Source organism: Triturus cristatus, chromosome 1_2 (genome assembly GCF_964204655.1).
Source record: "Triturus cristatus chromosome 1_2, aTriCri1.1, whole genome shotgun sequence".
NCBI lineage: Eukaryota > Metazoa > Chordata > Amphibia > Caudata > Salamandridae > Triturus > Triturus cristatus.
The window spans coordinates 654,327,872-654,354,898 of NC_140580.1; the positions used below are offsets into that span (position 1 = coordinate 654,327,872).

Genomic DNA, 27,027 nt, shown 5'->3' on the forward strand with positions numbered 1-27,027 from the left:
CAATGATGCCGGTGAAAGACCAGGCTCCTCCAGCATGATTATGATGCCGGCGGTAGCCAGCCTTTCCGCGGCGTTGGAACCGCCATGGAAAGGCATGCGGAGAATGTCTCTGGGGTCCCATTACGGGCCCCCAATGTGTTGGGGAGCTATGTGGGTGCACTGGGGGGGTACCATCATGTCCCTGTACTAGGTGGCAGGCACTGTGCAGTGCCTGCCACGCAGTGCAGTGACATGCATCACATGCTCCTTTTCACACAGCGGCGGTGCTGCTGGCAGCAGCAAACGCTGCAATGTTAATCGCCAGAATCCGACTGCCTCAGTCGGATTTTGACTGCGGAGCATCCTAATTGGACCGGCGGTTATGCCACGGTCCTCTCAGGCGGTCTTTTCCCGCTACCATGGCGGTCGGGGAGATTTTCCGACCGCCATCCTAATAGACCCCTAAGGCTTTTAGTATTTAACTGCGCACTACTTACTTAGCAAACACAAGTATTCATCTATAAGCCATTAAATAAATATGTAAAACTATTCATATAAGTTTTAAAGGGTGATGACTTCTTTTCAAATCTATGCTCTGGAAGAATCTTTCCTAAGTTGAAAACAGCATTGAACTGCTTGTTAGTCTCAAAATGTGACAAAAAGAAAATGTAAGAAATACTTGAGTATATGTGGCAAAATATGTGAATTTGGAGAATAAATTGGGTGGGGGGGGGTTAACTGTAAGCAATACATGATATTTTTTAGAAGAATCTATGTTCAAAGAATATTTCCATGATTAAATCATAAAATTTACTATTTTTACTAGCTTGCAAAGTTTTCTTTTGAAATGGTAATTTATTGTGTGAAATTGTGGTTAGTAAATGTTTTCTGATATGTCACAGGTACATTGATAAATCATAAAATAAACTATTTTATTTTATGAACAAGCCATTGCAAAAATATTCACCTGGATTGAGTCCAGTAAATTCCCTCTTTATGTCTAATAGATCTTGGATAATACCTAATTGTTCAAACTTTCTATATCTGCGCCGGTCTTCTAGTTCTTAATTTCCATAACTACAGATATATTACTTAATTGACTCCTGATATTTCGGTTCTCCATTCCCAGCCACTCCATTCCAGCCTGGTGTTACCTTCTTTCCATGTTTATCAATTATTTGATTTTGTTACACAGAAGGAATGGGTTTTAATAATATCAAATGATTTCTCAAAGTCTGATAGCTGAGCAGAGCCAGTCACACCTGACTTTATGCCAACCTTACGATAATTCCAAGGATTTAAAATTTCACAAAATGATTTGATTACTCTGTTCTTCAGTCCTCTTATTCTGTACCCTTCTTCAATTTAGCCTCAACCCTTTAGAATTGACAACACTACCCCTGGAGGAAGTTCGGTATTTCTGACAGATGCCTTTACACATTGGATGAATACACAATAAGGTGATATAACTTATATCATTGCACAGTTGTACAAGAGTGCACTTAGTACTTTCTTACCGCACAGTAGACTGGTACAGTAGGTCTTCTCTCTTGCGGTAGTTCTCCATATGTGAGGTGTTCGTAGAGAACATGGCATCATAAGTGAAGATCTTCTGTTTGATGGTACCGCCATCTGTCACCTGGCAAGACATATCATACATTAGTTTCTGGGAATCAATACACACCTCTCTGCTGCAAGAGCTCTCAGTGGCCCCGGTTCACAATAGTAAACCTTACATGTTTGTGTTTGCGGAGACTCTGAAGGCGAGGAGGAGAACTCTACACACAAAATGATATTATAGGCCTATGTTTTTGTGTGCCGAGTCTCCGCCACAAGAGCGGAGTGTTTGCAGTAATAACATTACTATTCGTAAAATTAAATCCATAGTTTGTGAATAATACACAAACAGTAAACAACATAAACATGTGAGTTTACCTTTGAGAATTAGGCCCTGTGTGTCTCTGGCACATCCACCCACATCTACCCACTCTGACTTCTCTTCTCATAACCCATTCAGGCCTACATAAGGTCACTGTCATAGACTGAATGCCTGTCCAAGCACTTCCGGACACTGACCTCTAAAAGTCATTTCCAAGGACCAACAGCCAACCCCTTACCTGAAAACTTGCTTCTAGCCTTAGCTCTTTTGAATGTGATGGGCAAAACATCTTAACCAAACTTCAGCAGAAACGTCTGTGCAGTAAGATACAGCCACAGATGCGCACTTTGTAACTTTTCCAGATCAATTAATGATACGATCACTCTTAATATTAACATCAAATCCAACACCCACCTCCTCTTTTATGTACAGTCCCAAAAAAGAATTCACGGATATTTCACTGCATATGAATGCTTTATCATTTATTATATAAATTCGTAAAATGATATGGAGCTTGAATTCGTATAATATTCATAACATCATAAGTAGTCAAAATTGATCACTTTTGAATATTTTCTTTGTGTCTTATCACACAGTTAAAATCAAATACACTCACATAACATATACTTCACTCAATCAGCACTTAAAATAAAAAATCACCTCTATACATATATTTCAAATGACTGTGTTCAACAAAAACTTGTTTCTTTAATTATACTATTATCAAATGTCATATATGTATGGAAATTGTCTTCAAATGTGAAATTTCCCACTCTTTATCTTTTTATAACCCATTACATAGTCTGGTTATTTTACATTCTTCACTTATCAATATTTTTCCTTTGCTAGAAATCTATTCTAACCACCGTTGTCGTTCTTCAATCAATTATTCATATTAAGTTCATTCCGACACGCATTTCACTGACTTCACCTTCCTCAGGGCCCAGAAGGGCTAATACAAATCCAGTTGGTGTCAGGGTAACATTGCAATACCTGTAAATATAATAATATGCCCTATCAAGCATACTGGACTTATTCCTTAAGGAAAAATATTGTGCTTTAGGAGTAAAACCTGGAGAGACTTTTTTGGACTTTCTTTGTTTAAATACAAAGACAACAATTAATGACCACGTGGTTGATTACTTTATTTATTTTTTCACAATGGTTCAGTAAGTGGTCCCTACTCGGATGTTCTGGTGAAGGGTTTTCTATTTAGGCAGGTTTGTGTGTACCACAGGGTGTACTTGTTGCAAATAGACACGCAAGTTGGTTGGAGCTGCATGCAACACCTTGTGATTTCCATTTTTAGATGTATACATATATAAATCCATGTGCGATGGAAGGTTAAGAGAAAAGGAGTCAATTGGTACTCCTTATGATGTTATGAATATTATATGAGCTCAACATCAATATAATTTTCCAACTGTATATAATAAATGATGAAGCATTAATATGCAGTAAAATATCTGAGATTTGTTTTTTTGTGACTGTTTGTAGTAGAGGAGGCTGGTGTTGGATTTTTTGTTTTCTTGGGGTATTCCCCTGTCCCACTCTTATTAAAATCAGGGGACCCCTTTATCTGTTTGATATGTCGCTCTTAATGTTAAGCCTTGACTCGCTACCCGTCGATGGAGAATATTGCACCCTAAGAAGGATCCTCTTGGAATGGGAAAAGTCCCATTGAGCTATTTTATGTGTCTATGTGTTGTCCTTTCTGTAATGTTAGATAACTGCAATCCGCTGTATATAAATAACATTAATTGTGTTACTTCCGCCTTTGAAAGTTTATTTTTACAAAACCTAGACAGCACTGACTACAGCTCTTTGCTCATTTTACAGTGTTTGATGTATTAACTGTTCATTATTTATTTATATGGCCATGTCATTGCTTAATTCGAAAAGTTCTTACACATAAAAAGCCGGGGTCAGTGTGAGAGGCTTGCTAGACTGTCTAATGTGCGAATTTGGTCCTTTTGGGCAATGTGACAGACTGCCACTGGATTTCAGAGAGAGAAACTGCCACCAGTTGTCAGTGTGACTAGCAGACACTCTGGATATTGTGAGAGGATGGTGTGTCTGTGTCAGAACAGAAAGTGGCTGGAGTGGGCAGTATGATAAGCTGGCACTGTGTGAAGTATGTGGAGTTGGTACAGGTGAGAAATGTGAGTTTCTGCTTCAGCAGTGGGCAGTCTGACATGACGCAGGCATTGGCAGTCAGACTGTGTGACTCACTGTGGTCCTGAATCTAGGCCTGGTCCTAGGAAGCCTAAAGTAGCATTATTGGCCAAGGAACTCTACAATAACCATTGTTATTGACACTCACTTGACTTATAGGTGTGGGCCACAACCTGCAGATGATGGTACATAAGCATAACATCTAAAATTAGTGATCAGATAAAGAGTCTGTAACGTTATTTGTCTAGATGTAGGCAAAATTATGGACAAAATATGTCAATTTCAGGCTTCCACTGTCAGTATAGTGCTGAAGTGCATTCTACACTGTAATATCAGCCATCTAGAGTTGTCGGCTTCCCTGAATGTGTGCTGCAATTCATGATGTCCCACGCATCTCCATGCCTTCCTGCACGATTCCCCATGTATTCCTGGAGTACATAGCAAGTCAACAGACATGTTAGCAGCAGCCATTCTACTTGACAAGCAAACAGCCAATGAGTATCACCTGAGCACAGAGAGAAAATCTAATTGGTCAATGGATGAGCAATTAAATTGGAAAAAAAAAGAATAGGAATCTAATGTAGTATTTTCATTCGCAAACCATGGATGTGCCATCTGCATGCCAACTGGTTTGCGAAAGGGGATGCAATGTGCAATACGAACTATGCAGTGATAGGTCACATCTCACATCTAGCTTGTACTTTCTCAGGGGGTCACAAAACGACTGCCTAATGATTGTTAATTGAGCAGGTTAAAATGTGTCACCCCTTGTGATTGTCAGCAAATGTAAGGATGGAGGCTAGAAAGGGGCAGCAGACATATGCCCCTTCATTTTCATTCCCAAATGGGAACCATTTTTCTAATGCAGTTCACGCCCTTAAAGGGACCAGACCTGCTTTAAAAACAGGTTGCCAGTCAGGAAGGTGTGGGGAAGAGGAGGCAGTTTCCTCTGGCCATCACCCCAGAGGCCGCAGTCAGGAGTCCCAAAGAGGAAGAGGTCCCACCGGCGGACGGCTTCTCCTTGGTGAATCAGCTATCACCCCCTTTGAGGTGCTGGGTTCTGATCAATGGATTGTAACCACAATTGTGGTCACAAACCATGGATATATTTCACTCTGAATCACAAATAGGAGGGTGGGGGGCCTCTTTCAAGATATTTGAGATTGTGAGAGGGTTGCAAAAGCCAGATTACAGGTTGGAAAGATATTTCTGGCTCGTAGTTATGGTCTGTGTTCCAAGCAGTGCTGACATCGAGAGGGACCCAGCTGGATTCCTTTCCCTGAACTTTTCTTGTAAATGTGAACATGTTTCTGCTTTTCTAAATTCTTGTATGTTTGCAACATAGAAGGTTCTGCACGTTCCATATACGAATGTCAGATATTTCTGTCTGTACTAATACTAATCAATCATATGGTACAGAACAGAAAGTACATTTTTGACACTCATGTTGTGCTTGTCAGAACCCAAAGGAGCTCGTTTTTTCAGCCTCAGAGTAATGAAAGATTATGTTATACTTAACCATGAGGGTTAAATGGAGCTATTAGAAGTGAACACATAAGTTACTGGGTTAATTTATCAGGATTGTAGCTTAAGACGTTTTGGTAATAAAAGGGTCCTAACAATAAAAGCATTCGCCCACTGAAGTACCATTTTAAAATTGAAATCTGAGATTGACTTACACGTTGCACACTAGGAGCCAGATTTACTAAGGGCTTGCACTGCCCTTGAGTCATGCAAGGCGACGCAAGAAAACGCAAGCCCTAAACTGGGATTTACTAAGCCATTGACTTTGTGTGGATTAGTAAATCCAAGTTAGCGCATTTCACTACCTTCGTTACCTTGCAGCAGGGAGGCGTACCATGGGTTTTGGAGCTTCTCACATTTACAAAGAGTTGTAAACCTGGGAATGGTCAAAATGATACGCCTCACAGACCCAGGCGTAATGAGGAGAAATATCTTACTTTCTCCTCGTTACTTCCTTTTCTAGGTTTGATGCATTCTGAATAAAAATAAAAATGTCTTTAACCCCTTCGCTGCGGCGGGAATTCTGCCGCAGCGCTGGGGGGTGTGGGGGGACAGCGCGGTGGCGCTGTGCTCATGACGGAGCCACTCCGTCATGAGCCACGGTTGAGCTGTGCTCATGACGGAGTGGTTCCATCATGACTCCGCCCAGTTGCATTGTCCCCCTGCACAGGCGGGGAAACAGCGCCGCGTGGGCAGAGCGGCCACCAACGGTCGCAGCATGACGGAACCACTCCGTCATGAGCACACGGCAACCGTGGCTCATGACGGAGTGGTTCCGTCATGAGCGGGGAAGGGGTTAAGGATTGTTTCTGTGCAGGTAGGTGTCTCGATCAGCACAAAAACAATCCTGCTCATAACACAGGCACCCTTTCACCATGGTGCAAGGGCACCTGCATTGGCACTAGGCAGCACACAGTGAACCAGCACAAGGTGGCAGCAGAAATGTGACATATCTTTGTAAATATGGTGCATTTCTGTTGTCACCTTTCCCCGCAATGCAGCACAGCAAGTTGCCTTGCTGCGCTACGTAGACACTTTTTGCCTCTGAGCTATTTTATGATAATTCAAACTTTCACCAGAGATTGCTTACACGTCTCTTCAGCAACAGTGTCAATCACCAAAGCTATCTCACCAGAAATATGCTGAACATACATAACTTTCTGTACCAGGTATTTTAGCAGGTATTTTAAGCCCCGTAAGGATTTTCGAAAGCAGTCTGTTTGCGATCAAGTTAGTAAACAAGACCAGCTTAAAAATCATAATTTCCCTTGTTTCAATTACTGTGACAAGAGGTGGAACAAGGGCCAAACATTTGGGGGCGAGGGAAACATTGAGGGGGAGACAAGGTAGGTCCAGCTTGGTGTCTGCTGACAGGTCAGCAAATGGAGGCAGGGCTAACATTTCTAGTTGTGGGGCAGAGGTTTTCTTAGAGCCAATACAATAAAAGAAAGTGATTTATTGACCATTTTAAACATATTGGTCAAACCTGATAAAATTACAACAAAAATGTTTTAGTGGATTTGACAATGTTTATAGTCTACTGGCAAAGATGTTTAAATAAGGGAATGAGTGATTAGACAGCTAAATAGTAGATTACACAGATATCAATACTAAGATCTTTAGAACAGGTTTATGCAAAGGAATTATACGACGACACAACTTTTTGCCAATTCTCCCTAAATTCCTTCTGTTAAAAGACAAGGAGCTCATGACACATTTTTAATTCAGTCTTCAGAAACATGTTGCTGACTGTTGACCAGAGGTACATTTTCTGTTTGCTCATCGAAACGTTGCAACATATGCTTGTTTGAGGCCGCACACATGTAAAGGTCTCAGAATATTGAGATTGGTGCGTTAGCACACCTGATTTTGAGATGTTCAATTGGCAAGTCTCGGGTTTGATTCCTGATGCATCTTCCATTTCTCCTGAGATTGAATATGTCAGTGTCAATCATATGTAAATATTAGATCCTGCCAGGTATCTGCGCTGTTCTAAGTCAAAATTAAATAGTTGTTAGCACCCCATATTGAGAAGTACTCGTACGAGATGACTGAGCCACCAGGTCTAACAAATTGGCAAGAAAAGCAGTTGCCGTGAAATAACTTTGTGTCGAACAGCATTCTAGAAGGCAACGGATACAAATATTCCTTCAGGCTCCAGAATACATAGGATGTGTGTCTGACGGGCAATGTCCTACAAGTAGGTCACTCCAACAGAAACCGAAAAAAGTGTCTCTTAACAGCATATGTTATAATAACAACAATCATGCTATCAATTCTGATTTGAATTGGAGGAAACAAGAAAAAAAAACAACAACGGCAGGGTGAGCTAGGTGGAAATGCCACCACTGTAATCTAGTCAGACATCCCCCAAGGCAAGGGCAGTCTCAATGCCTAAACCAGACATTACACTCATCTGACTAGCATCTAGTAGCTGGTGCTCTTTAAGATGTTCAGACATTCTGGTGAGACAGAACTTACCAACAAGTTTAGCAACTCTTGGCTAAAGAAAGATGAGCCAATAGAAAGCTTCTGCCCTGGGGTCTAGGTTTGAGTTCCTTATAAAAGCTTTGACTACACCTTTCTTCCACCCACTAGGGACAGTGGCAGATAAAGACTGGTATCCAGGATGGAGGTAAAAGCATGTGCAACTGCTGAATATAAAGAGTTTTGAGTCCTGACTGGACATAAATCATTTGCGGTGCCCAACCTTATAGAGGTAAACTAGGAGGCGCCCTACTCCTCTCCTTTAATGGCTGGAAGCGAAACGATAGGAGTGACAAAAAAGGGCAAATGCTTGTACTTATGCTGCATGAGACAGGATGAAACTGGCATTACAATCAGGAATGGTCTTGATCTCTTCAGAGAAAAAAAGAGGCCAAACTGTCACAAACAACTTGAGAGGAGGAAAACTCAATTTGACAAAGGGTAGATTGGTGAGAGTGGAGACTGCCTTGTTAAATGGTAGGCAGTTTCAGTCGATAACCTTTCAAGTATTGCCCGGCGGTAATCGCCTCTTACACCATTCGATGATTAACCAACAAAAGAGGCAGGCGCCGGAGACTGGAAGGCAGGAAACAAAGTTTTATTCCGTCGGAGCAGAACACATCAGATCGGACAGCAAAGTATCGTCTTGAGGTGCTCTCTCTCCACATCTCTGAGACCTCGCCTCTTATACACAGGTTTATTGCTTTATTACATGTGGTACATTCTTATTGAGACTTTGATGTACGGAAAGACATCCTTGGAACCCCCACTTCAAGCTCGTTCCCACACATATCCACAGTGGAAGTCCCCACCCCACCCACAGTAGGAGATGGCTATCACACAGCTGGACATTCCGCCAATTCCCGGGGGTGTGTGCGACTGGTCGGGTCTCAGGGGGGTGGGGGGCCTTGATCTACTGTAATCCCTTTGATGTGGGGTGTTTCCCTTACAGTAGGGGCAATAAACTGCATCCACAGGGCTAGGTGATGGCCTGGGATCGGTTCGGACAGTCGGGCGCAGAGGAAGGGGGTTATCAAAGGGATGTATGACCATGTATGGGATGAAAGAAGGTGTCGGTCAGGCGTGGGATGTGGTTCCATGGCAGGGTCGCGCAGAAGGAGAGGGTTTATGGCCCATGTATGAGGGAGCGGGGGTGGACAGGCGCGCGGGGGGATGTTCGCAGCGCCAGAGGGACGCGCTGGCGATCGGCAATGAGGTCATGGTGCCTAAAATGGCCGTCGCGCGTTTTCCGCGTGTGGCGCTTGGGGAGAGACAAGATGGCGCAGATAATGTTCAGTTACAAACTAAATTTCCACAGTCCTCCCTTTTAACATATCTCGCCAGCTTGTTTAGTTCGGATCTATCCCCATAATACCTTGTACTTCTATTTCATACAGGGCCTTCATTCGTTCTGCTTCAAAGTTCAGAGTCTTAGGGCAGATGCAGTTCGTGAAAAGTGAACATAGAGGTGGCAAGCATTGAATCCCCAGGCAGCATCCACACAGTACCACAATCGGTATTAGGATAAACGTAAACAACCTCCACCCCCAACTTTTAATAGTGTCCCAAAACCAACTCCCAAGCGACCATCCTTCTTGCTCCTGATGAACCTCTGCGGAAAGTCTGTGGAGGTGTTCAATCGCCCTGTAGACTGAGGGTGAGTTATCCGGTACGTAGGTACAACAGCTGGACCCAATGATGCGGCATGCTCCTCCACGATCAGCCAGAACCACGTCTAGAACGAGACGGTTCTGAAGAGCTACCAGGCGGACGGCCTGAAGCTCAGCGGTGTTGTTAGTGAGGATGCCGGCTGTAATGTTCATTGTGGTTTCGACTGCCTGGGTCAGGTGCCGGATGGCACGGCTGTTTGCCATTGGACCCCACAGTGGAACAAGTCCCTTTACTGCATCCATGAACTGTGCTCCAGTGGAGTCGGCTTGTACAATGTCCTTTGCACGTTTCTGCCAGTGATGGTTTGCTGGAGCCACATATGTTGGAGGAAGGATAAAAGCGATGTAGCAGGTGCCTCCCCAACCCTTTGGAAGCCAGGTGTAGGCCTTAGTACCACAGACGAAGTACATATTTGGGGAGGTAACAAAGGAGGGTGGGTCAACTGAGTCCAATGTTCGGGTGATGAGACAGGAACTGTGGCCTACCGGCTGTGTTCCTAGGCCTTCGAGGCACACCAGACCTGTGATGTTGACGACGGATAGGGCCACTGTTAGGGTGGCGGCCGTTCGTTTCCGGAGGTAAGAGAAGGTGGGTCTGGCTGGGTTGTTGAACACCTGCATTTCAACTCGCTCCTTGGCAGGGATGTCCATATGGAAAGAGGTGTTTGATCTCAAAGGACAAAAGGGGGCAGAGGTTTTTCCAGTTTGGTTCAGCCAGAACCCATGATAGAAGTGCGACACAGTTTTGCCGGAAGTGGCATTGTCCTTGTAACTTTCTTGCAGGAGGATTAGCCAAGCGAGGCAGGAGCCATGGACAGAGAAGGGCGAAGGGATGAAAGGGATAGAATGTCCAGTGGCATGTGGTAGCAATCCACAGATCCAGCAGTTAGTGGCATTGGCGGCAAGGTTGTGTTGGTGGAGCAGTTGCACAATAGAGTTATTCCAGAACTCCTTACGTCTTTCTCGGAGTTGGGGTGAAAGTGAAATCAGATGGTGTTCTTTCATGGTGGTGGGTTGGGCAGTGGTCAGCAATATCTTATGAGCGGGTGCGTTCTCTTCCAGGATCCAGAAAGTGACCATGAGAAGGAGGCAAAGGAGAAGGGTAACAAAAAGTGCAATGGTCTTTGAGCTGTGCATTTTGTCAGTCTTTGGATTTTTGTAGTGGATCTTCGAACGTCCGGTTGCTTCCATCACCTTCAAGGGACTCGGTAGCGGGCAGAACCACAGACTTTGTTTAGTTTCTCTCCTGGAGGCCTTTGAGGTGACTAGGCTACCGCTCTGAGATTTCAACTTAGTTCGTGGTCTGCTTAGCCGAAGTTCCCTCCTTGCATCGTAGGTTATACCCTTTTTTGAATGGCACAGTGGGATTGGGATATTCAGTCAATTCAAGCGTCTCTGTATTCGGGCAGCAGCTCAGGGATGGTCGGTCTTTGTCCAGAAGTTCCTCTTGGGCGGTGATGTTGTCGGTGGTCGTCAGGGTCGATGATACCTTCTTGCAGTGGTGTGCATGCAGCCAATTACGTTTCCCCTCCACTCGAAGAGCTGTTCGGGTGGTGATCAGGACTTGCAGGGGGCCCGTCCACCGGGGCTCCAGACTCTTGGTGCGCTGGAAGTTGCGCACTAGGACAAAGTCGCCGGGTTGGATGTCGTGTCCGGGGCCCCTGGAAGCATCGGGAATGGCTTGCAGCACCTGCTGATGGATAACAGACAACGTTTTAGTTAGATTATACAGATAGTCAGACATGAGGACGTCCGGGACGTCGTGAATGGATGCTGGTTTCGGTGCAGTCCAAAGGTTCATGGGTCGCCCGAAGACGACCTCGTAGGGGGTTAAGTGGTGTTTGGTAGGAGTGGAACGCATTGATAGCAATGCTATTGGGAGGGCGTCTGGCCATTTCAGTCCTGTGGTGGCAACTATTTTGGCTAGTTTGAGTTTCAATGTGGCATTATGTCGCTCAACCAAGCCTGCAGATTGGGGGTGGAAGACCGCATGAAATTTCTGTTTTACACCCAACCCTTTTAAGATGAGTTGGATAACTTCGGCTACGAAGTGGGGGCCATTGTCGCTCCATAAAATTCGACAAAGGCCGTAACGGGGGAAGAATTCTTTCAGAAGTACTTTTGCGGTAGTCATAGCCGTGTTGTCGCGGGTTGGGTAGGCTTCTACCCATTTGCTGAAGGCGCACACAACGACAAGCACGTACTTTAGGGTTTGGCACCTTTCTAGCTGAATGTAGTCCATCTGTAGGACCTCAAAGGGGTGGCTAGGAACCCCAAACCCTCCCCGGGGCACAGCGGTTCCTTTACCAGGGTTGTGTTGGAGGCATATCAGACATTGTTGGACTAGGCGTTTAGCTGAGTCTGGGATTTTGTCGTTGTGCCAGACTTTGGAGATGAGTTCAATCATGGGGGCAGACCCTATGTGTGCGGGGGAGTGTGTCATGGTCAGCATGGGAATCAGGTATGAGTCAGGTAGCAACCATTTGTTCGTGTCTCTAGTTCGCCAGCAGCCTTCATCATCTTTCAATCCCACCCGTGCCCATTCAGTCAATTTGTGTGGTGAGCTGGCCAATTGTATGTCTCTAATGGTTTCCCTAGCATCCTTCCATTTTTCAGTTTGTGACCTGGTCACGTACATGCGTGTTGTTGACCTATTCTCGGCTGTGGTTCGGGCAGTGATGTCAGCCAGCGCATTTCCCTGTCCTATAATGTCCGTCACCTTTTTGTGTGCCTGGCATTTGATCACAGCTAGCCGTGTGGGGAGGAGGACTGCTTCGGTCAGAGCGGAGACTAGATCTCCATGTAGGATGGGTGTGCCATGGGAGGTCAGGAATCCCCTCTCCTTCCATAGGAGCCCAAAGTGGTGAACCACCCCGAAGGCGTACTGGCTGTCGGTGTAAATGTTTGCGGTTGTCCCCGCTGCTAGGATGCATGCTCGTGTGAGAGCAATCAGTTCAGCCGCCTGTGCGGATCGTTGTGTGATACGGGCTGTCTCAACAACTGTTCGGGCCGTGGTGACTGCATAGGCGGCTGAGGTGGTGCCGTCGGGGAGCTTGATGCATGAGCCATCTACCCACAGCTCTCCGTCAGGATCTGGGAAGGCAGTATCTCGGAGGTCAACCCTACTCTTGGTCTGTTCATCGGTGAGGGTCACACAGTCATGTATGGGGGACGCATTGGGGTCATTGTTAGGGAGAGGTAGCAGAGTGCCTGGGTTCAGAGTGGTGCATCGTTTCAACGTGATGTGGGGTGCAAGCAGAGTTAGTTCATAACCAGTCAGTCGTGCGCTAGTCAGGTGTTGAGTCTTAGTCTGGTTCAGGAGGGTGTCAACTGCATGGGGTACTAGCACGGTGAGGGGGTTTGAAAGCACGATCCCCTCACTTTGTCGGATAGAGACAGCAGCGGCGGCTACCGCTCGAAGGCAGGCGGGCAAAGCTCTGGCTACAGGGTCAAGAGTGGCAGAGAAGTAGGCACAAGGGCGTTGCTTGGGACCTATGGACTGGGTTAGAACAGACAACGCGCATCCCTCCCTTTCGTGGGTGAAGAGAGAGAAAGGTTTAGTGTAGTCTGGGGTTCCTAGGACTGGTGCTGAGCAAAGGGCATCTCGTAATTCTTTGAAGGCGGATTGGCATTCGGGTGTCCAGGGGAGGGGGAAGGGGACATCTTTAGCCAACAGGAAAAGCAGAGGTTTTACAATAAGACTGAAGTTTGGCAACCACTGTCGACAGAAGGAGGTGAGGCCTACCAGAGATCGCACTTGCTTCTGAGTTTTGGGAACGGGGGTGTCTAGGATGGTCTGAATTCGGTCAGGTGTAAGCTTCCTCCCATCTTTGGATAGGAGGTGGCCTAGGTATGTCACTTGGGGTTGGCAGAATTGCAGCTTCTTACTGGAGACCTTGTGACCGTTCTCCGCGAGGAAGTGGAGGAGGTGGATGGTGGCTGTGACTGCGAGCGGAGTGGTGTCGGCCGCCAAAAGAATATCATCGACATACTGTATTAACACCACTCCGTCCGGTAGTTGAACTGCATCCAGTTGTCTCTTGAGGGCATGGCTATATATGCTGGGACTCTCAGTGTAGCCCTGTGGTGCCCTACAAAATCTGTACGAACGGGCTTTTAAGGTGAAGCCGAAAAGGTAGCAGCTGTCTGGGTGGATGGGGATGGAAAAGAATGCGTTCTTGAGATCAATAACGGTAAAGGTAGTGGCAGTGGACAGAATCAGGGTGAGGATGGTGGTGATATCTGAGACTACGGGGTACTGAGGTATGACTACTTTGTTAACCTCTCATAAGTCGACAATGAAGCGGTATGCTTTTTCATCTCCCTCGCCTTGCTTCTTAACAATGGGTAGGATTGGGCTGTTGCAAACATTACTAACTACTTCTTCTACCACTCCTGCATCGACTAGGGACTGGATGATTTCCACCAACGCCTTCTCGCCTTCGGGCGATATCCGATACTGTGGAAGCTTTGGGAGCACTGCGTCCGGTCGGACAGGTATGTGTACAGGGTCGATCACCATGCGTCCTACGTCTGAGTCGGTTTTAGCCCATAGATGTGTGGGTAACGTGTCAAGTAGGGACAGGTCAGCATCGGTTATGGAGAACATACGTCGTGTGAGACAAGGCCTGAACAGATCTGGGTTATCGTGCAGTATGACTCGGACTCCGTCTGGGGAACATCTGATGGTAGCCCGGAAATGTTTTAGTAAATCAAGACCCATAATGGCGTCGGGGGTGTTGGAGGAGAGCAGAAATGTCGTGTCAGTGGTGTTATTTTCCAAGTCAAAGGAGATTGGTGCGGACAAGGGATTAGTGGAGGGCGTTCCATCAAAGCCTATTGAGGTTACGTGTGAGCCAGACAAGGGTGCCCTTGGGATCAGCCGTTTAGATAGCGCACTACGTGTCGCCCCAGTGTCTTCCATAAATGGAGACTTTGTGCCCAGGACCTTAGCGGTGACGTAAGGACCTTGCTGGTCAACACGGAGTTCGACTGGACCCCTCCGTTGCCCCTGGCGGTCCTATGCAAAGTCATGGGTGTTTTCGTAGTCGGACTGCTGGCACTGGTTCTGTCGGGGGCGGTCGAAGGTGTTTGGTCTATATGGCCTGTCACTGGTGGTGTCGTTCGTGTACCCTCATCCCTGTCCTCTATTTCTGGGGCTGTTTGCTATGTCTCTTGTGTCCCTATTCTTGTTCATATCCAGAAGGACGGGGCACTGGGATTTCCAGTGTCCGAACCCTTTACAGAACGCACACTGATTCTCGTCTAAGTCCCTGCGTCCAACGTAGGGTGCGGGTGCATGGTCTCTAGGGGTGGTTTCCTAGGGGCAGTCGGTTGGTAGTTTCCCTTGGGAGGTTCCCTTCCTATGGTCACCCCTTGCAACTGTGCGATCATTACCCTTTCCTTCAGCTCCTTTTTCTTTCTCTCGGATGCCCTATCGTTCTCATTCTTTTGGTGTTCGTAGTACTGGGCCATCTGGAGGTTAGCCGCGGGTTTGGAGGCTGCCCAACTACTCTCGCTGGTCTGTAACTTCTGGGAGACTTCCTGTGACAGACCCTTCACATAATTCTGGACAAAGAGGTGATGTCCGGTTGCAGTGGTCATGTCCTGGCCACTATAATCGGAAAACACTGTCTCGAATCGAGAGAAGTATTTGGATACATCCTCCTGGGGTTTCTGGCGGCAAGCCGTCACTATCGACCAGTCTACTTTCCTTTCTGGGATTAGGGTCTTTAATTTCTGAACAATCTTGTCTGGGAGTTCCAATATGGCTTTTAGAGGTTTCTGTCCAGGTTCTCGCTGCTTGTCTATGGTATCGAGTTGCATCCAGGTATATCCGAACGGTTCAGCGTGGTCGACTTTCCGGATTTGCTTCCACACATCAGCCGGCAGACATAACCCGAAGAACAAATCGATATCCGCCAAGGTCATTATAGTTGAACCTAAGGCCGTACCTAGTTCTGTGTAAAAGGCAGTCGGGTTCTTTCTTAAGTCGGGTAGGGTTTTTCTAAAGGTCAGGATGTCTTGTCGGTCCCATGGCTGATAGACCCAGTTATATACAACCCTTCCCTTCGCATCTTGGTGGTTGATGTCATCGTGTGTTCCCTGACCTCGTGGGGGGACCCAGTAAGGAGCGGCTTCCTTGATGGGCATCATGGTATCAGCTTTTCCTGCCTGGGGTTCAGTCGCTATGGGGGTTTCTGTCTTGGTCGTCTGTCTGTGTTCTTTAAGATGTCGGAAGACTTCGAGTGTACGTGTGAAGAGGTCCGTCACATCGCCCTCTCCCCCTTCTCCAATATCAACCTTTCTATACAAGGTTGCTAAGCCTTCGGGACCTCTATCGTGGTACCTATCCTCATAGGCATTCAGAGTGTGATAACAAAGTCGTACGACAAGGTGTCGTCTGTGGTTGTCGGCATATGAGTTATACATATCTGTCACATATTCCTCACTTTCCTTCCGTTCTACTAGTGTTCTCACTACCTTATCGATTCCGTCTCGTTCACCCTTTGTCAGCCGATTCATTCTGGCGGAATCTTTCTTTCTCGTCTCGGGGTCATCTAACGTTATTGCTAACGTTGTGTTCAGTACAAGAGGCTCGGCCGGCGCGGAGGCCGTGAGGACCGAGGCCCTGGTACTGCTTTTGCTTGCATTCGGGGGTTGTGGGTGCTGCACTATAGGTTGGGAGGGAGCGTATGGAGGGGGCATGTAGATGATCGGAGGACCTAATAGCAATTCATCGTTCGCCCGTTGCTTGGAAGGCAACTCAGGGTAGAGCGTAGAGGGGGTCCTAACAGGGCACTGGCCTGACATTTCAGATTCTTGTTTTTGTTTAGCTTCCTTTCTCTCCTTTATTTCCTCCTCTAACTTTCTAGCGACAAGGTGAGCTGCCTTTCGTAGTTCTTTTTCTGCCTTTACTTCTTCTCTCTTTTTCCGTTGCGTTGTTTCTTTGCGCCACATGCCGAAACTGTCGAGCATAGTGGGCGTCGTTTAATTGCTACGTAGAGCTATTTCTAGCATTTCTATTTTATGGTCATCAAAGGATCCCATCAGTGGCCACTGACTTTCGGAGTCCTTCTTTGTATATTTATGCCATAGTTTGCTATAGGCTACAGCGAATAGTCTATATTTAGTAAACATGTCCTTATTAGGGGTGCCTTCCAGTGGAGCCGGATGGTTCATCTCTAATAAGCGGTCCGGGCAGAACCAACTATCAATCAGTGGGGAGAAGATAGGCATGACGGGTTACAACGGGGACAAAAGTCTGCACTACCTATCTTTTCACTGCTTGCAAAGACTAGACAGAATATCTCTATTCCACGTTATTTGTAAGCAGAGAATACCTCCAAAGTACCAATATCGAACAACCAGTGTTCGGACAATCAATCAATCAATGGTGAGAAAGAGATAGGCACGACGGGTTACAACGGGGAACAAAAGTCCGCGTTAACTACCCTTCACTATCTGCAAAGACTAGACAGAATATTTCTATTCTACGTTATTTGCAAACAGAGAATATCTCAAAAAGCACTATTCGTCAAAAACAATCAATGTTCGGACAATCAATCTGTGGGGAGAATAATAGGCACGACAGATTACAAAGGGGGACAAAAGTCCGCGTTACCTACCCTTCACTATCTGCAAAGGGAGAGAGAATATCCCCATTTGTAGACAGCAAATATCTCAAAAAGAACAATCAAATAAGCAATACTAGTATTTTCAACCAATCAACCAATCGTTTCGCAATTTGTCGTGTTATACGACCTTACCCGGACCGCATGGACAGTTTCTCGTCTTCCGCCTCCAGCGCCCGATCGTCCTCTACTCTCCGTATTTGCCACGGCACTCCTGATGGTTCCCAGTCAGGACCGTAGATCACTCGAGAGAGGTCTGCTCGGAACCAGTGAAGTTCGGATGATCGGCTGCCAGACGAGGGTCTATCAAGCAGGAGCTCTTCCCGATCGTTGCAGTCGTTCACTTTGTCGTCAGGACCTCTCCCACTGGATCCACGTGTCGCTGATGGGCCCCACGCTTGGGACGCCAATTGTTAAATGGTAGGCAGTTTCAGTCGATAACCTTTCAAGTATTGCCCGGCGGTAATCGGCTCTTACACCATTCGATGATTAACCAACAAAAGAGGCAGGCGCCGGAGACTGGAAGGCAGGAAACAAAGTTTTATTCCGTCGGAGCAGAACACATCAGATCGGACAGCAAAGTATCGTCTCGAGGTGCTCTCTCTCCACATCTCTGAGGCCTCGCCTCTTATACACAGGTTTATTGCTTTATTACATGTGGTACATTCTTATTGAGACTTTGATGTACGGAAAGACATCCTTGGAACCCCCACTTCAAGCTCGTTCCCACACATATCTACAGTGGAAGTCCCCACCCCACCCACAGTAGGAGATGGCTATCACACAGCTGGACATTCCGCCAATTCCCGGGGGTGTGTGCGACTGGTCGGGTCTCAGGGGGGTGGGGGGCCTTGATCTACTGTAATCCCTTTGATGTGGGATGTTTCCCTTATAGTAGGGGCAATAAACTGCAACCGCAGGGCTAGGTGATGGCCTGGGATCGGTTCGGACAGTCGGGCGCAGAGGAAGGGGGTTATCAAAGGGATGTATGACCATGTATGGGATGAAAGAAGGTGTCGGTCAGGCGTGGGATGTGGTTCCATGGCAGGGTCGCGCAGAAGGAGAGGGTTTATGGCCCATGTATGAGAGAGCGGGGGTGGTCAGGTGCGCGGGGGGATGTTCGCAGCGCCAGAGGGACGCACTGGCGATCGGCAATGAGGTCATGGTGCCTAAAATGGCCGTCACGCGTTTTCCGCGCGTGGCGCTTGGGGAGAGACAAGATGGCGCAGATAATGTTCAGTTACGAACTAAATTTCCACAGCCTGGAAAACAGGAGCTAGAGTCCTGTGAAATAGAATTTGAGGTCATAGTAGCAGTTACATGTAATTTGTAGAGCATGAGCTGTTGAGTTTTTAGTTGAGTTCAGTTTCTGTTTAAATAGTGCACGATGCTAGGAATGGTTTCAAAGCATTAAGAAAATAAAAGAAAATTAATGTGTCTGCTTTGTACCTCAGAGGTCAGGAACGTGAGTTGTAAATGAGTACACAATACAGTACCACTGGCTCTATTACGTTCTCATGGACTCTTGCATTCTCTATTCTTCGTTGAAGGTAGAGTGGGGTGAAGAACTGCTTGTATGTATTTTTAGATGTAGTGGAATTTGATATATGAGCCTTTCATCCCTGTTGATGTATCTCTGAGCACTTTAAGCAGTCCACATTGGTTCTGAATAAAGTTGCCCTGCACTGGCGTGGTGCAAACTCTACACCAGAAATGACCACTACTATAGTGCTGTAACAATCCACCAGTACCGCTCAATAATGAGCTAAACCCGACAGAATGGGAAATTACTGTGCAGGCATGGATTACCAAGTGTTGTTCGGCATGGTATTCACTTTTCTGTGGGGTTTAGCAAACACATTTACCTTCTGCTCTGAAGAGGTGGTGAAAGTGAGCCAAGCTCCAGTAAAGTGTGCCCCGGGCTTGGTTAAGGCTTTTATGGGGAGTGAGGAGATGGAAGGAAGGAGTGGAGAATATTGGCTGCCAGGTTGAAGCATGTAATGATTCAACCTGCCCTTTCCTTAGGTCTGGGCAAAGGTCATATTAGGGGTCCTGCCTTTTCCCACAGTGATTTTATCTGCTGGTAAAATTGTGTTTGTAGTTCCTGCACCCAGTAAATCCAGATGCAGGAACACGGGAACTATAATAGTTGTGCAGGAAAGAATCCACACGGGAATTCTGCTCTCCACAGTTACCAATCAGGGCCAGGTTGTTTATGGGCACCTTGCAAGTGGGCTGATTAGGCAAAAAGAGCCCAATACCATAGGCACAAGAAGCAATGAAAAAAAAAAACATATCCACTTCCTGTAAATGGCTTTTGGATGACCTCAAGGGTTGAAGACTGGAACAATGATTCCAATCTTTTTTCATTTTTATATCAAAATAACTGTTCCTGAACAGATAAGGCAGTGCCTCTGGTTAAAAAGTGAGGTGGGGGAGTCTCATGTCCTGTGAAACCGAGGAAGAGGCAGACAGTGGAAGAAGAACAAGCCTTTTCACTAGGGTGCCTGCTACCTGAGAGAAATGGAAGTGCATACAGTTTGTCACTCAGCATGTCTAAAGGCTGACCTTGAGCCTGTACAGAGCTTTAATTGATAGAATCATTTGAGGCTGCATGTTGACAAAGATTTACTCTTCTTTAGAGGTAATGTAAGAGCATTATCAGCTGAGTTCTGGAGTGTGTCATAATGAAAAATATAAAAAAGGTTTGGTCTAGGTAAAGTCTGATAGCGTATTACTGAAAATATATGTATTTAAAGCATTTGGTTTATCGTAAACACTATAAGGCAAATTTACTAACATTTTGTGCCACTTTGTATTAAAAAAGTGACTCAAACTGGTGCAAAATGTTTATTTGCAATGTATTTTCTAGTGCTGGAAAATTGCTTGAAAGTAATGAAAAGCAGCTCTTTGAGCTGCCTTGCATTACTTTCATCAAGGGGGTGTTTCATGGCAAATACGCGGGCATTGCCTTACAACTAGGGCTCCTGGTTTTATGATATTTATTTTTTGGACATTTCCGTCTGTATTTATCCATATTTATTTTTCGCGAATTTTATCTGTATTTATCCATATTTATTTAGGGTTTTATGGAAAAATGAAGATGAAATTAATATTTTTCCACATTTATTTAGCCGGTAAATATGCTTGAATGCCTACCAGGTTTCAATGCTGTAAACACCCACAGAAGATAAATCAATGTACTTATAAGAAAATATGCAAGTTTCAGTTACCACCTTACACTTATCTACTGCTGTTAAAACCTCTTTACTAAAGTTCCTTTCTTTTTTAGCCCCCTTACCTATCAATCCACACAGCTATTGGCCTGGCAGTCCTGGCAGACAGTATTTAGAATTACTGAAAAAGTAACCCAATTTCTGTTTTTATCCATATTTAAAAATAAATACAGACAAGAAAATAAATGTTTTCTGTCTGTATTTATCTGTAAAAATCAGTAAAAACGGAAAACAGGGAGCCTTACTTACAACTGACCATGTTTTCAATGCAAATCCCTACCTACTGAGGATAGTAAAAATTGTTTTACACAAAATGATTCCCCCTTGAGGAGAATACTAAATGGAGAAATATAGGTAGATGGGGCATGATCGGGTGGCCTAAACAAAGGGCGTGCATTTTCTTCTCATATCATCCTTAATAATCCTGCAGCGAAGAGCCACTTAACAACATTTGCAAACTGGAGAAACCTGCGGTGCTGCTTGCTGATTTCTTGAATGTGCCCCCTGTGGTCATCCCTGACACCCGGAGTGAGAAGATCAGAGCAATGGAGAGAGGGTGGCCTCGCGAGGCAACAGTTGGGAGAAATCAGCGGCTCTGGAACAATGAACGCAGGGGCCGTCCCATGTCGCCAAAAAAAGCAGATGAGCAATTGTGCTTCTGTAAGGGTGAATGGCAATGGTCCGCCCTCTCATCTGATGAGAGCCTGTGCCAGCAGAGGTGAGACTGCACGGATCTCGAGGCTCCCTGGATGCTCGTTCTGCCAAAAGATATCCTACACATCAATGCACACCACTTCCTCCTCAAAACTAAAAAGAAAACAACCCTCAAGACAGAATCAACGCCAACGAACACAACAGCAAAGAACTCTTCGTCATTGTCAAGGAGTTCACTAGGCCCAACAGCGAGACTACAGACATCCCACCACCCCAAGACCTGTGCAACAAACTCTGCACCTTCTTCCACCACAAGATCAGGCAGCTCTACCACAGCCTCGACATCCAAGACCCTGCTACAACAACCGTAATAACCGCACGTAACCATGGCGCACACCAACAGATCCTGCCCAACTTGACTCCTCTCACCACAGACGACACACTCAAGACCATGCAGAGCATCCACTCCTGAGCCCCATCGAACCCTTGCCTGTATCACATCTTCCACAGAGCAACCACCTCCATCATCCCTGAGCTTCGCTGCACCATCAACTGCTCCATCGAAACTGCCACCTTTCCCGAGGACTGGAAATACACTGGGATCAACCCCCTGCTGAAGAAGCCATCCGCTGACCCGACAGATCTCAAGAACTTCAGACCCATCTCCCTCTTACCCTTCCCAGTGAGGTCTTTGAGAAGGCCATCAATGCCCAACTCTCCGAGCTCATTGAAGAGAGCCACGCCCTTGACATCTCCCAATCCAGTTTCCGTATCAACCACATCACAAAGACTGCACTCCTTACTGCCACCGATGACATCCGCTTCTTCCTCGACCAAGGTGAAACTGCAGCCCTCATCCTACTGGATCTCTCGGCTGCCTTTGACACCGATTCCTACCGCACCCTAATAATGAGACTCCACAAAGCTGGCATCCACGACAAGGCCCTGGACTATATTCACTCTTTCTTTACCCGCAGAACACAGCAAGTCAGAGTACCTCTGTTCCTCTCAGAACCTACAGAGATCAGCTGCTGAGGAGTGCCCCAGGGCTCCTCCCTAAACCCTACCCTCTTCAATGTCTAAATGGCCTCCCTCGCGGCCATTATCAGAAACCATGGACTTAACATTGTCTCCTACACCGATGACACCCAGCTGATCCTCTCCCTCACAGCCGCCAGAATCACCTTTCATAGCGGGATGAAGGCCATTGCCACCTGGATGAAAGATAGCTGCCTCAAGCTCAACTCAGACAAGAGCGAAGTACTCATTCTGGGACCCACCCCCTCAGCCTGGGACAGCTTCTGGTGGCCCACTGCACTGGGAACCCCCTCAACCCCACGGACCATGCAAGTAACTACGGCATCATACTTGACTCCTCGCTCACAATAAACCACCAGATCAAGGCCATATCCACATCCTGCTTCCACACACTCTGCCTGCTTTGAAAGACATTCAGATGGATCCCCACAGAATCCAGAAAGATGGTCACCCACACACTCATCACCAGCAGACTCAACTATGGCAATGCCCTCTATGCCGGCGTCACCCAGAAACAGCTCAGGAAAATACAAAACATTCAAAAAGCCGCAGCCAGACTCGCCCATGACATCCCCCGCAGCAGCAACACCACAGAACACCTCCGACAACTCCACTGGCTTCCAATCAACAAGTTAATTACCTTTAAGCTCCTCACACATGCCTACATAGCTCTCAGAAACATAGGACAACTTTGCTCCACCCAACTTGCCCTGGCCACTGTTCCACGGATCCACAAGATCAGAACTGGGGAAGATTTTGTCCTACCTCACAGCCAAGACCTGGACCACACAGCCCCTCCACCTCAGGCAATCCCCATCGCTGACCCAATTCAGGAAGGATCTCACGACCTGGTTCTTCGACTGAACCTCCACACCCAGAAGGATCATCAGCCCATCTCCCCTCCCAGCGCCTTGAGATCCTCACAGGCGCTTTACAAACTCCTGATTGATTGGTTGATTGATTGATTGATTACACGTGTGGTAAGAGTGCTGGAGACCTGGGCCCTGATACAGATGTCGACCTAACACTGTACTAACAGGCCAACTGGGCAGGAGGAGTAAAGTGCATTGTGAATAGGTAAAAACACTATAGCACCAGAAGCGCCCCTCAATGCCCGGGTGCATGCCAACCCAGGCCTCACAGCAGACGCGGTAGGGATTGGGTCCTCAAATGAAAGGCCCTTGATGGTACGGGCCAGAGACCTGGGTGCAGATACCAGCTTCGGCCTAACCCCGCAGTAAGTGGCCACCTGGGGAGAAGAAATAAAGCATATCGAAACATCGTCAATGACAGCGTGAGAACAGATATGCTCCAACTACATCTGAGTGCGCACCGATTCCGGCCTCACTGCAGAGGCGTTGGTTATCGTGGCTCCTGTAGTATATGGCTCTGAATGCGGCTTCAGCATACCCGCATTACACTAAAAAGTGCATCCTTGATTGTTTAGCATCAACTTAAGCCCTGCAGAAGATGACATCCAATATTGTGGACGTTGCAGCTGAAGACATGGAATTTCAGGGGCCTTGAAATGGGACAAAAACTGTCCTCTCTTCTGAAATTGGCACACTCAGTGGGTTCTCTCTGAGCGCCTCTAAGGCCTGGGAGTCTTCTTGTCCCCCTACGAGGATACAATCTGCCTCATTTTTGACCTACCGTCCAATGGCTGGGCTCTCACTCTTTGGTGGAGGATCGCCACTGGACGTTGCTACTGAGGCTTCCAGCCAAAGACGAGCCATGATGACCCAAAACAAACAATAAGTACACTAAGATGCTGGTGTCTGGTTCAGGTGTGACCAAATCCAATCCAACATGGAACAGGAAGATGGGCAACAGATGGGTCTACAATCATCAACATCCCAGATCCTGCAAGGTGCTCATGATTACAAGGCAGCCCTCGAGGCTAAGAGGCTAAGACAGGGGAGTTTTGCATCAACATGTCACTCCTGCCGCTTGGCCTTCGCAACATGGTTGAGAGGGTTGCTGAGGAGGAGGGGTGTATATTTGATCTGGAGTACACAGAGAACAAGCTTAAACCCACAGTGACTCACCTCACTTTCAATTTCAAAGACCTGCCTCTCCAGGTTGAAGATGCTGAGGGCCACTTCCAAAGGAACAACCTGCATTTGTGGACTTCACAGAGGGAGTGGAGGGCGCCAATCCCGGTTGTTTCCTATTTTAGTGGCTGTGGTCGCTCATCCCAAGACAGGAAATTTCTCAATGTTTTGTACTTCAACAAGAACCTCGGGCCTTGAAGCTGCGCACCCTGGTGTTCCTCCTCGACCATCATCGCAAGGTTCCTTATCTACCAAGACTTATTCCTGGGCACAATTAGATCCTGGAAAGTTGTCCATTACGCTTCCCACAACATCATGATATTCCACATTACACCAGGTTGGTGCAAAAGCAGTGTAAGACATTTGACTCCATGAAACAGAAAGTCAGAGCAATGGAATTATGGTACATGTTGCTATTTCATGCAAAGCTCAAAGTAATCCATCAATGTAAGTCATTATTCTTTGCATCTGCAGAGCAAGCATGGCAGTGGTTGGAGGAGTGTCAGCCTTAGGAGGATATATACTGGCAGAGACACAATGAGACAGATAGTGATGGCCTTCGCTGGTGGCCGGGCCATTCAAAAAGTTCCAATCGCCGAGGGCTGAGACGTAGAGGGATATATGGCCCTGCCCAATCAGCCAGTAAAACTGTCACAGATGGAGGAGACTTAAGTAATAGATCTTCAATATATTCAATTGGTAGGCTGTCACTCTCCCTTCAAGTGGAGTCAGACTTGGATGTTACGGTGAGACTGGCATAGGCCAGATGAGGACCTGGCTGATCTGCGTAATGGCCCTAACTGACTTAGCCTCCATATTTCCCATGAAATCCTTCACATCTGGAGATCAGTATGGATTTATTTTTTCTGCTGCACAGTGTTAGACGACTATGAGCTAGAGACCATACTGGCCAAGGGAATGGCTGGTACACCTACCCTAAGTTATGACATGTATTTGTATTTGTCACGGATTGTCAGATGGCAGGGACATGCTCACTTTTGTCTGATTAGGGGACGCTCTCCCAGGTTTGCTTGACAGGTACTTCACAGTTCGAACTTTGGGGAGCAGGTGATGGGAATGTTGTTTACTGTTTGAATGCTCACCAGACATGTACATGATAACTACTGCCAATGCCTTGTACACGAACATCTGGTCCCTACGCATATTAAGGAGCTCCAATAAATAACTTAAATGCTCCTACAATGCCTCAAATGGAACGTACATGGCCTCCTAAACAAGATTTATGGGGTACTGGTTTCAAAAGTGCTAAAGCACTTTCATATCTACCCTTTCAGGTGGAATAAATCAAGACTGATAGACTAGGCCAATGTATATGATGTGGCGGGCGTGCTTGGGGAATCCTTGCTGACACTTTGCTCCATACATGCCCCCAACTCACAGAAAGTTTGCTCCCACACATAAACACTGCCCTCCTATCTGCAACGACAGTCTCCACAAATATCAGAGGTAACTTAAATGGCTTCACCGATGTGGCAAGAAACAGGGCAGGACCACCGTTGCCAATACCATTCAATTAATTTATTGTCCCGTTCACATATTTTGGCCTGAAACTAATATCACACTCCGTGCAAGCAGACTATTGGACCACATCCTGCTTGAGCTCCATATTCTAGGGGACAGCCCTCACTCCCCCTAGAACTGATAGCTAAGCACCTGATGGTTAATGAAAAAGCCTTTCGGGGAAACATTTTGCAACATCAACCTAATATTTCCAACATAATATGGGCTCTGTGATGTGGAAAGCATATGGACGTCGGTATCTGGAGATATTATTTCCAAGATAGCATTTCGTAATTGAGAAAAACTAACATCATCAGTGCCCTTGAGGAGGCAGTGGCAGATGCTCAACAAGACTATATAGGCAACATCTCCATCAACCTCTACAAACTCAAAGCAGCCACTCTAGAATTGAAGCAAACCCAACTCAATTAAGCAAAGAAAATATAGAAGGCCTCCCAAAGCCGGCTATATGAGCATGGTAATAAAACCGGTAAACTGCTGGACTGGTAAAGTCAGTGTGAAGATAGATATAAACATATCCATATAGAAAATACAAATGGGGTCATCCTACATCCCTAGAAAGCAATGGTGGAGGCATTTGTCAACTACTATGCATCATTTTATACTGACTCCTCCCATACATCGACTGTCAATATCTGTGACTACATAACCACAATTGGATGGTGCATGAATAGAAGCAACACACCAAATTGTCTCCACTGTGTTCCAGTAGAAGCTGATTTCCTTTACACCCCATGAAGTGTAGGGCGCTCAGCCCCTACTGGGACTCAATCTAGGAGATGTTAGGTGCTGCACTGAGCAGACCTCTGGACCTGATCCTGAAAATGGGCTTACTGGACATAGTAGAAGTTGCAAGGAACACTCATAAAGAAAGGACACTGATCCAACTGGGTCTTGTAATCAGTAAAAGAGACATTGCTCAATACTAGCGGCAAGCTGACTGTCCAACAGGTTCTGAATGGAGAACATGTGTGGATCTATGCTGCATCTGAGAGTAACCATCCTCTGATACACACAAAAGCACACAGTATGGGATCATTAGATACAATACAGAGAGGACACATATCACAATATATGAATTGCAATATTACCTTGTTGGACATCAGATATATAGATGTGTTCTCATTGGGTTGACCAATTGTATTAATGACAACA

The 27,027-nt window shown here is 46.3% G+C and overlaps 1 protein-coding gene across 3 annotated transcripts in view; it reads right to left on the reverse strand.

Moving 5' to 3' along the window:
- The window catches only part of IGSF21 (immunoglobin superfamily member 21), a 1,330,939-nt gene that overhangs the window by 650,715 nt on the left and 653,197 nt on the right, over positions 1–27,027 (reverse strand). For all 3 annotated transcript variants that reach the window (XM_085608163.1, XM_085608171.1, XM_085608177.1), the window contains exon 3: positions 1,497–1,618. In XM_085608163.1, coding sequence (XP_085464289.1) covers positions 1,497–1,618 — 122 coding nt within the window. The remainder of the gene's footprint in view (positions 1–1,496; positions 1,619–27,027) is intronic.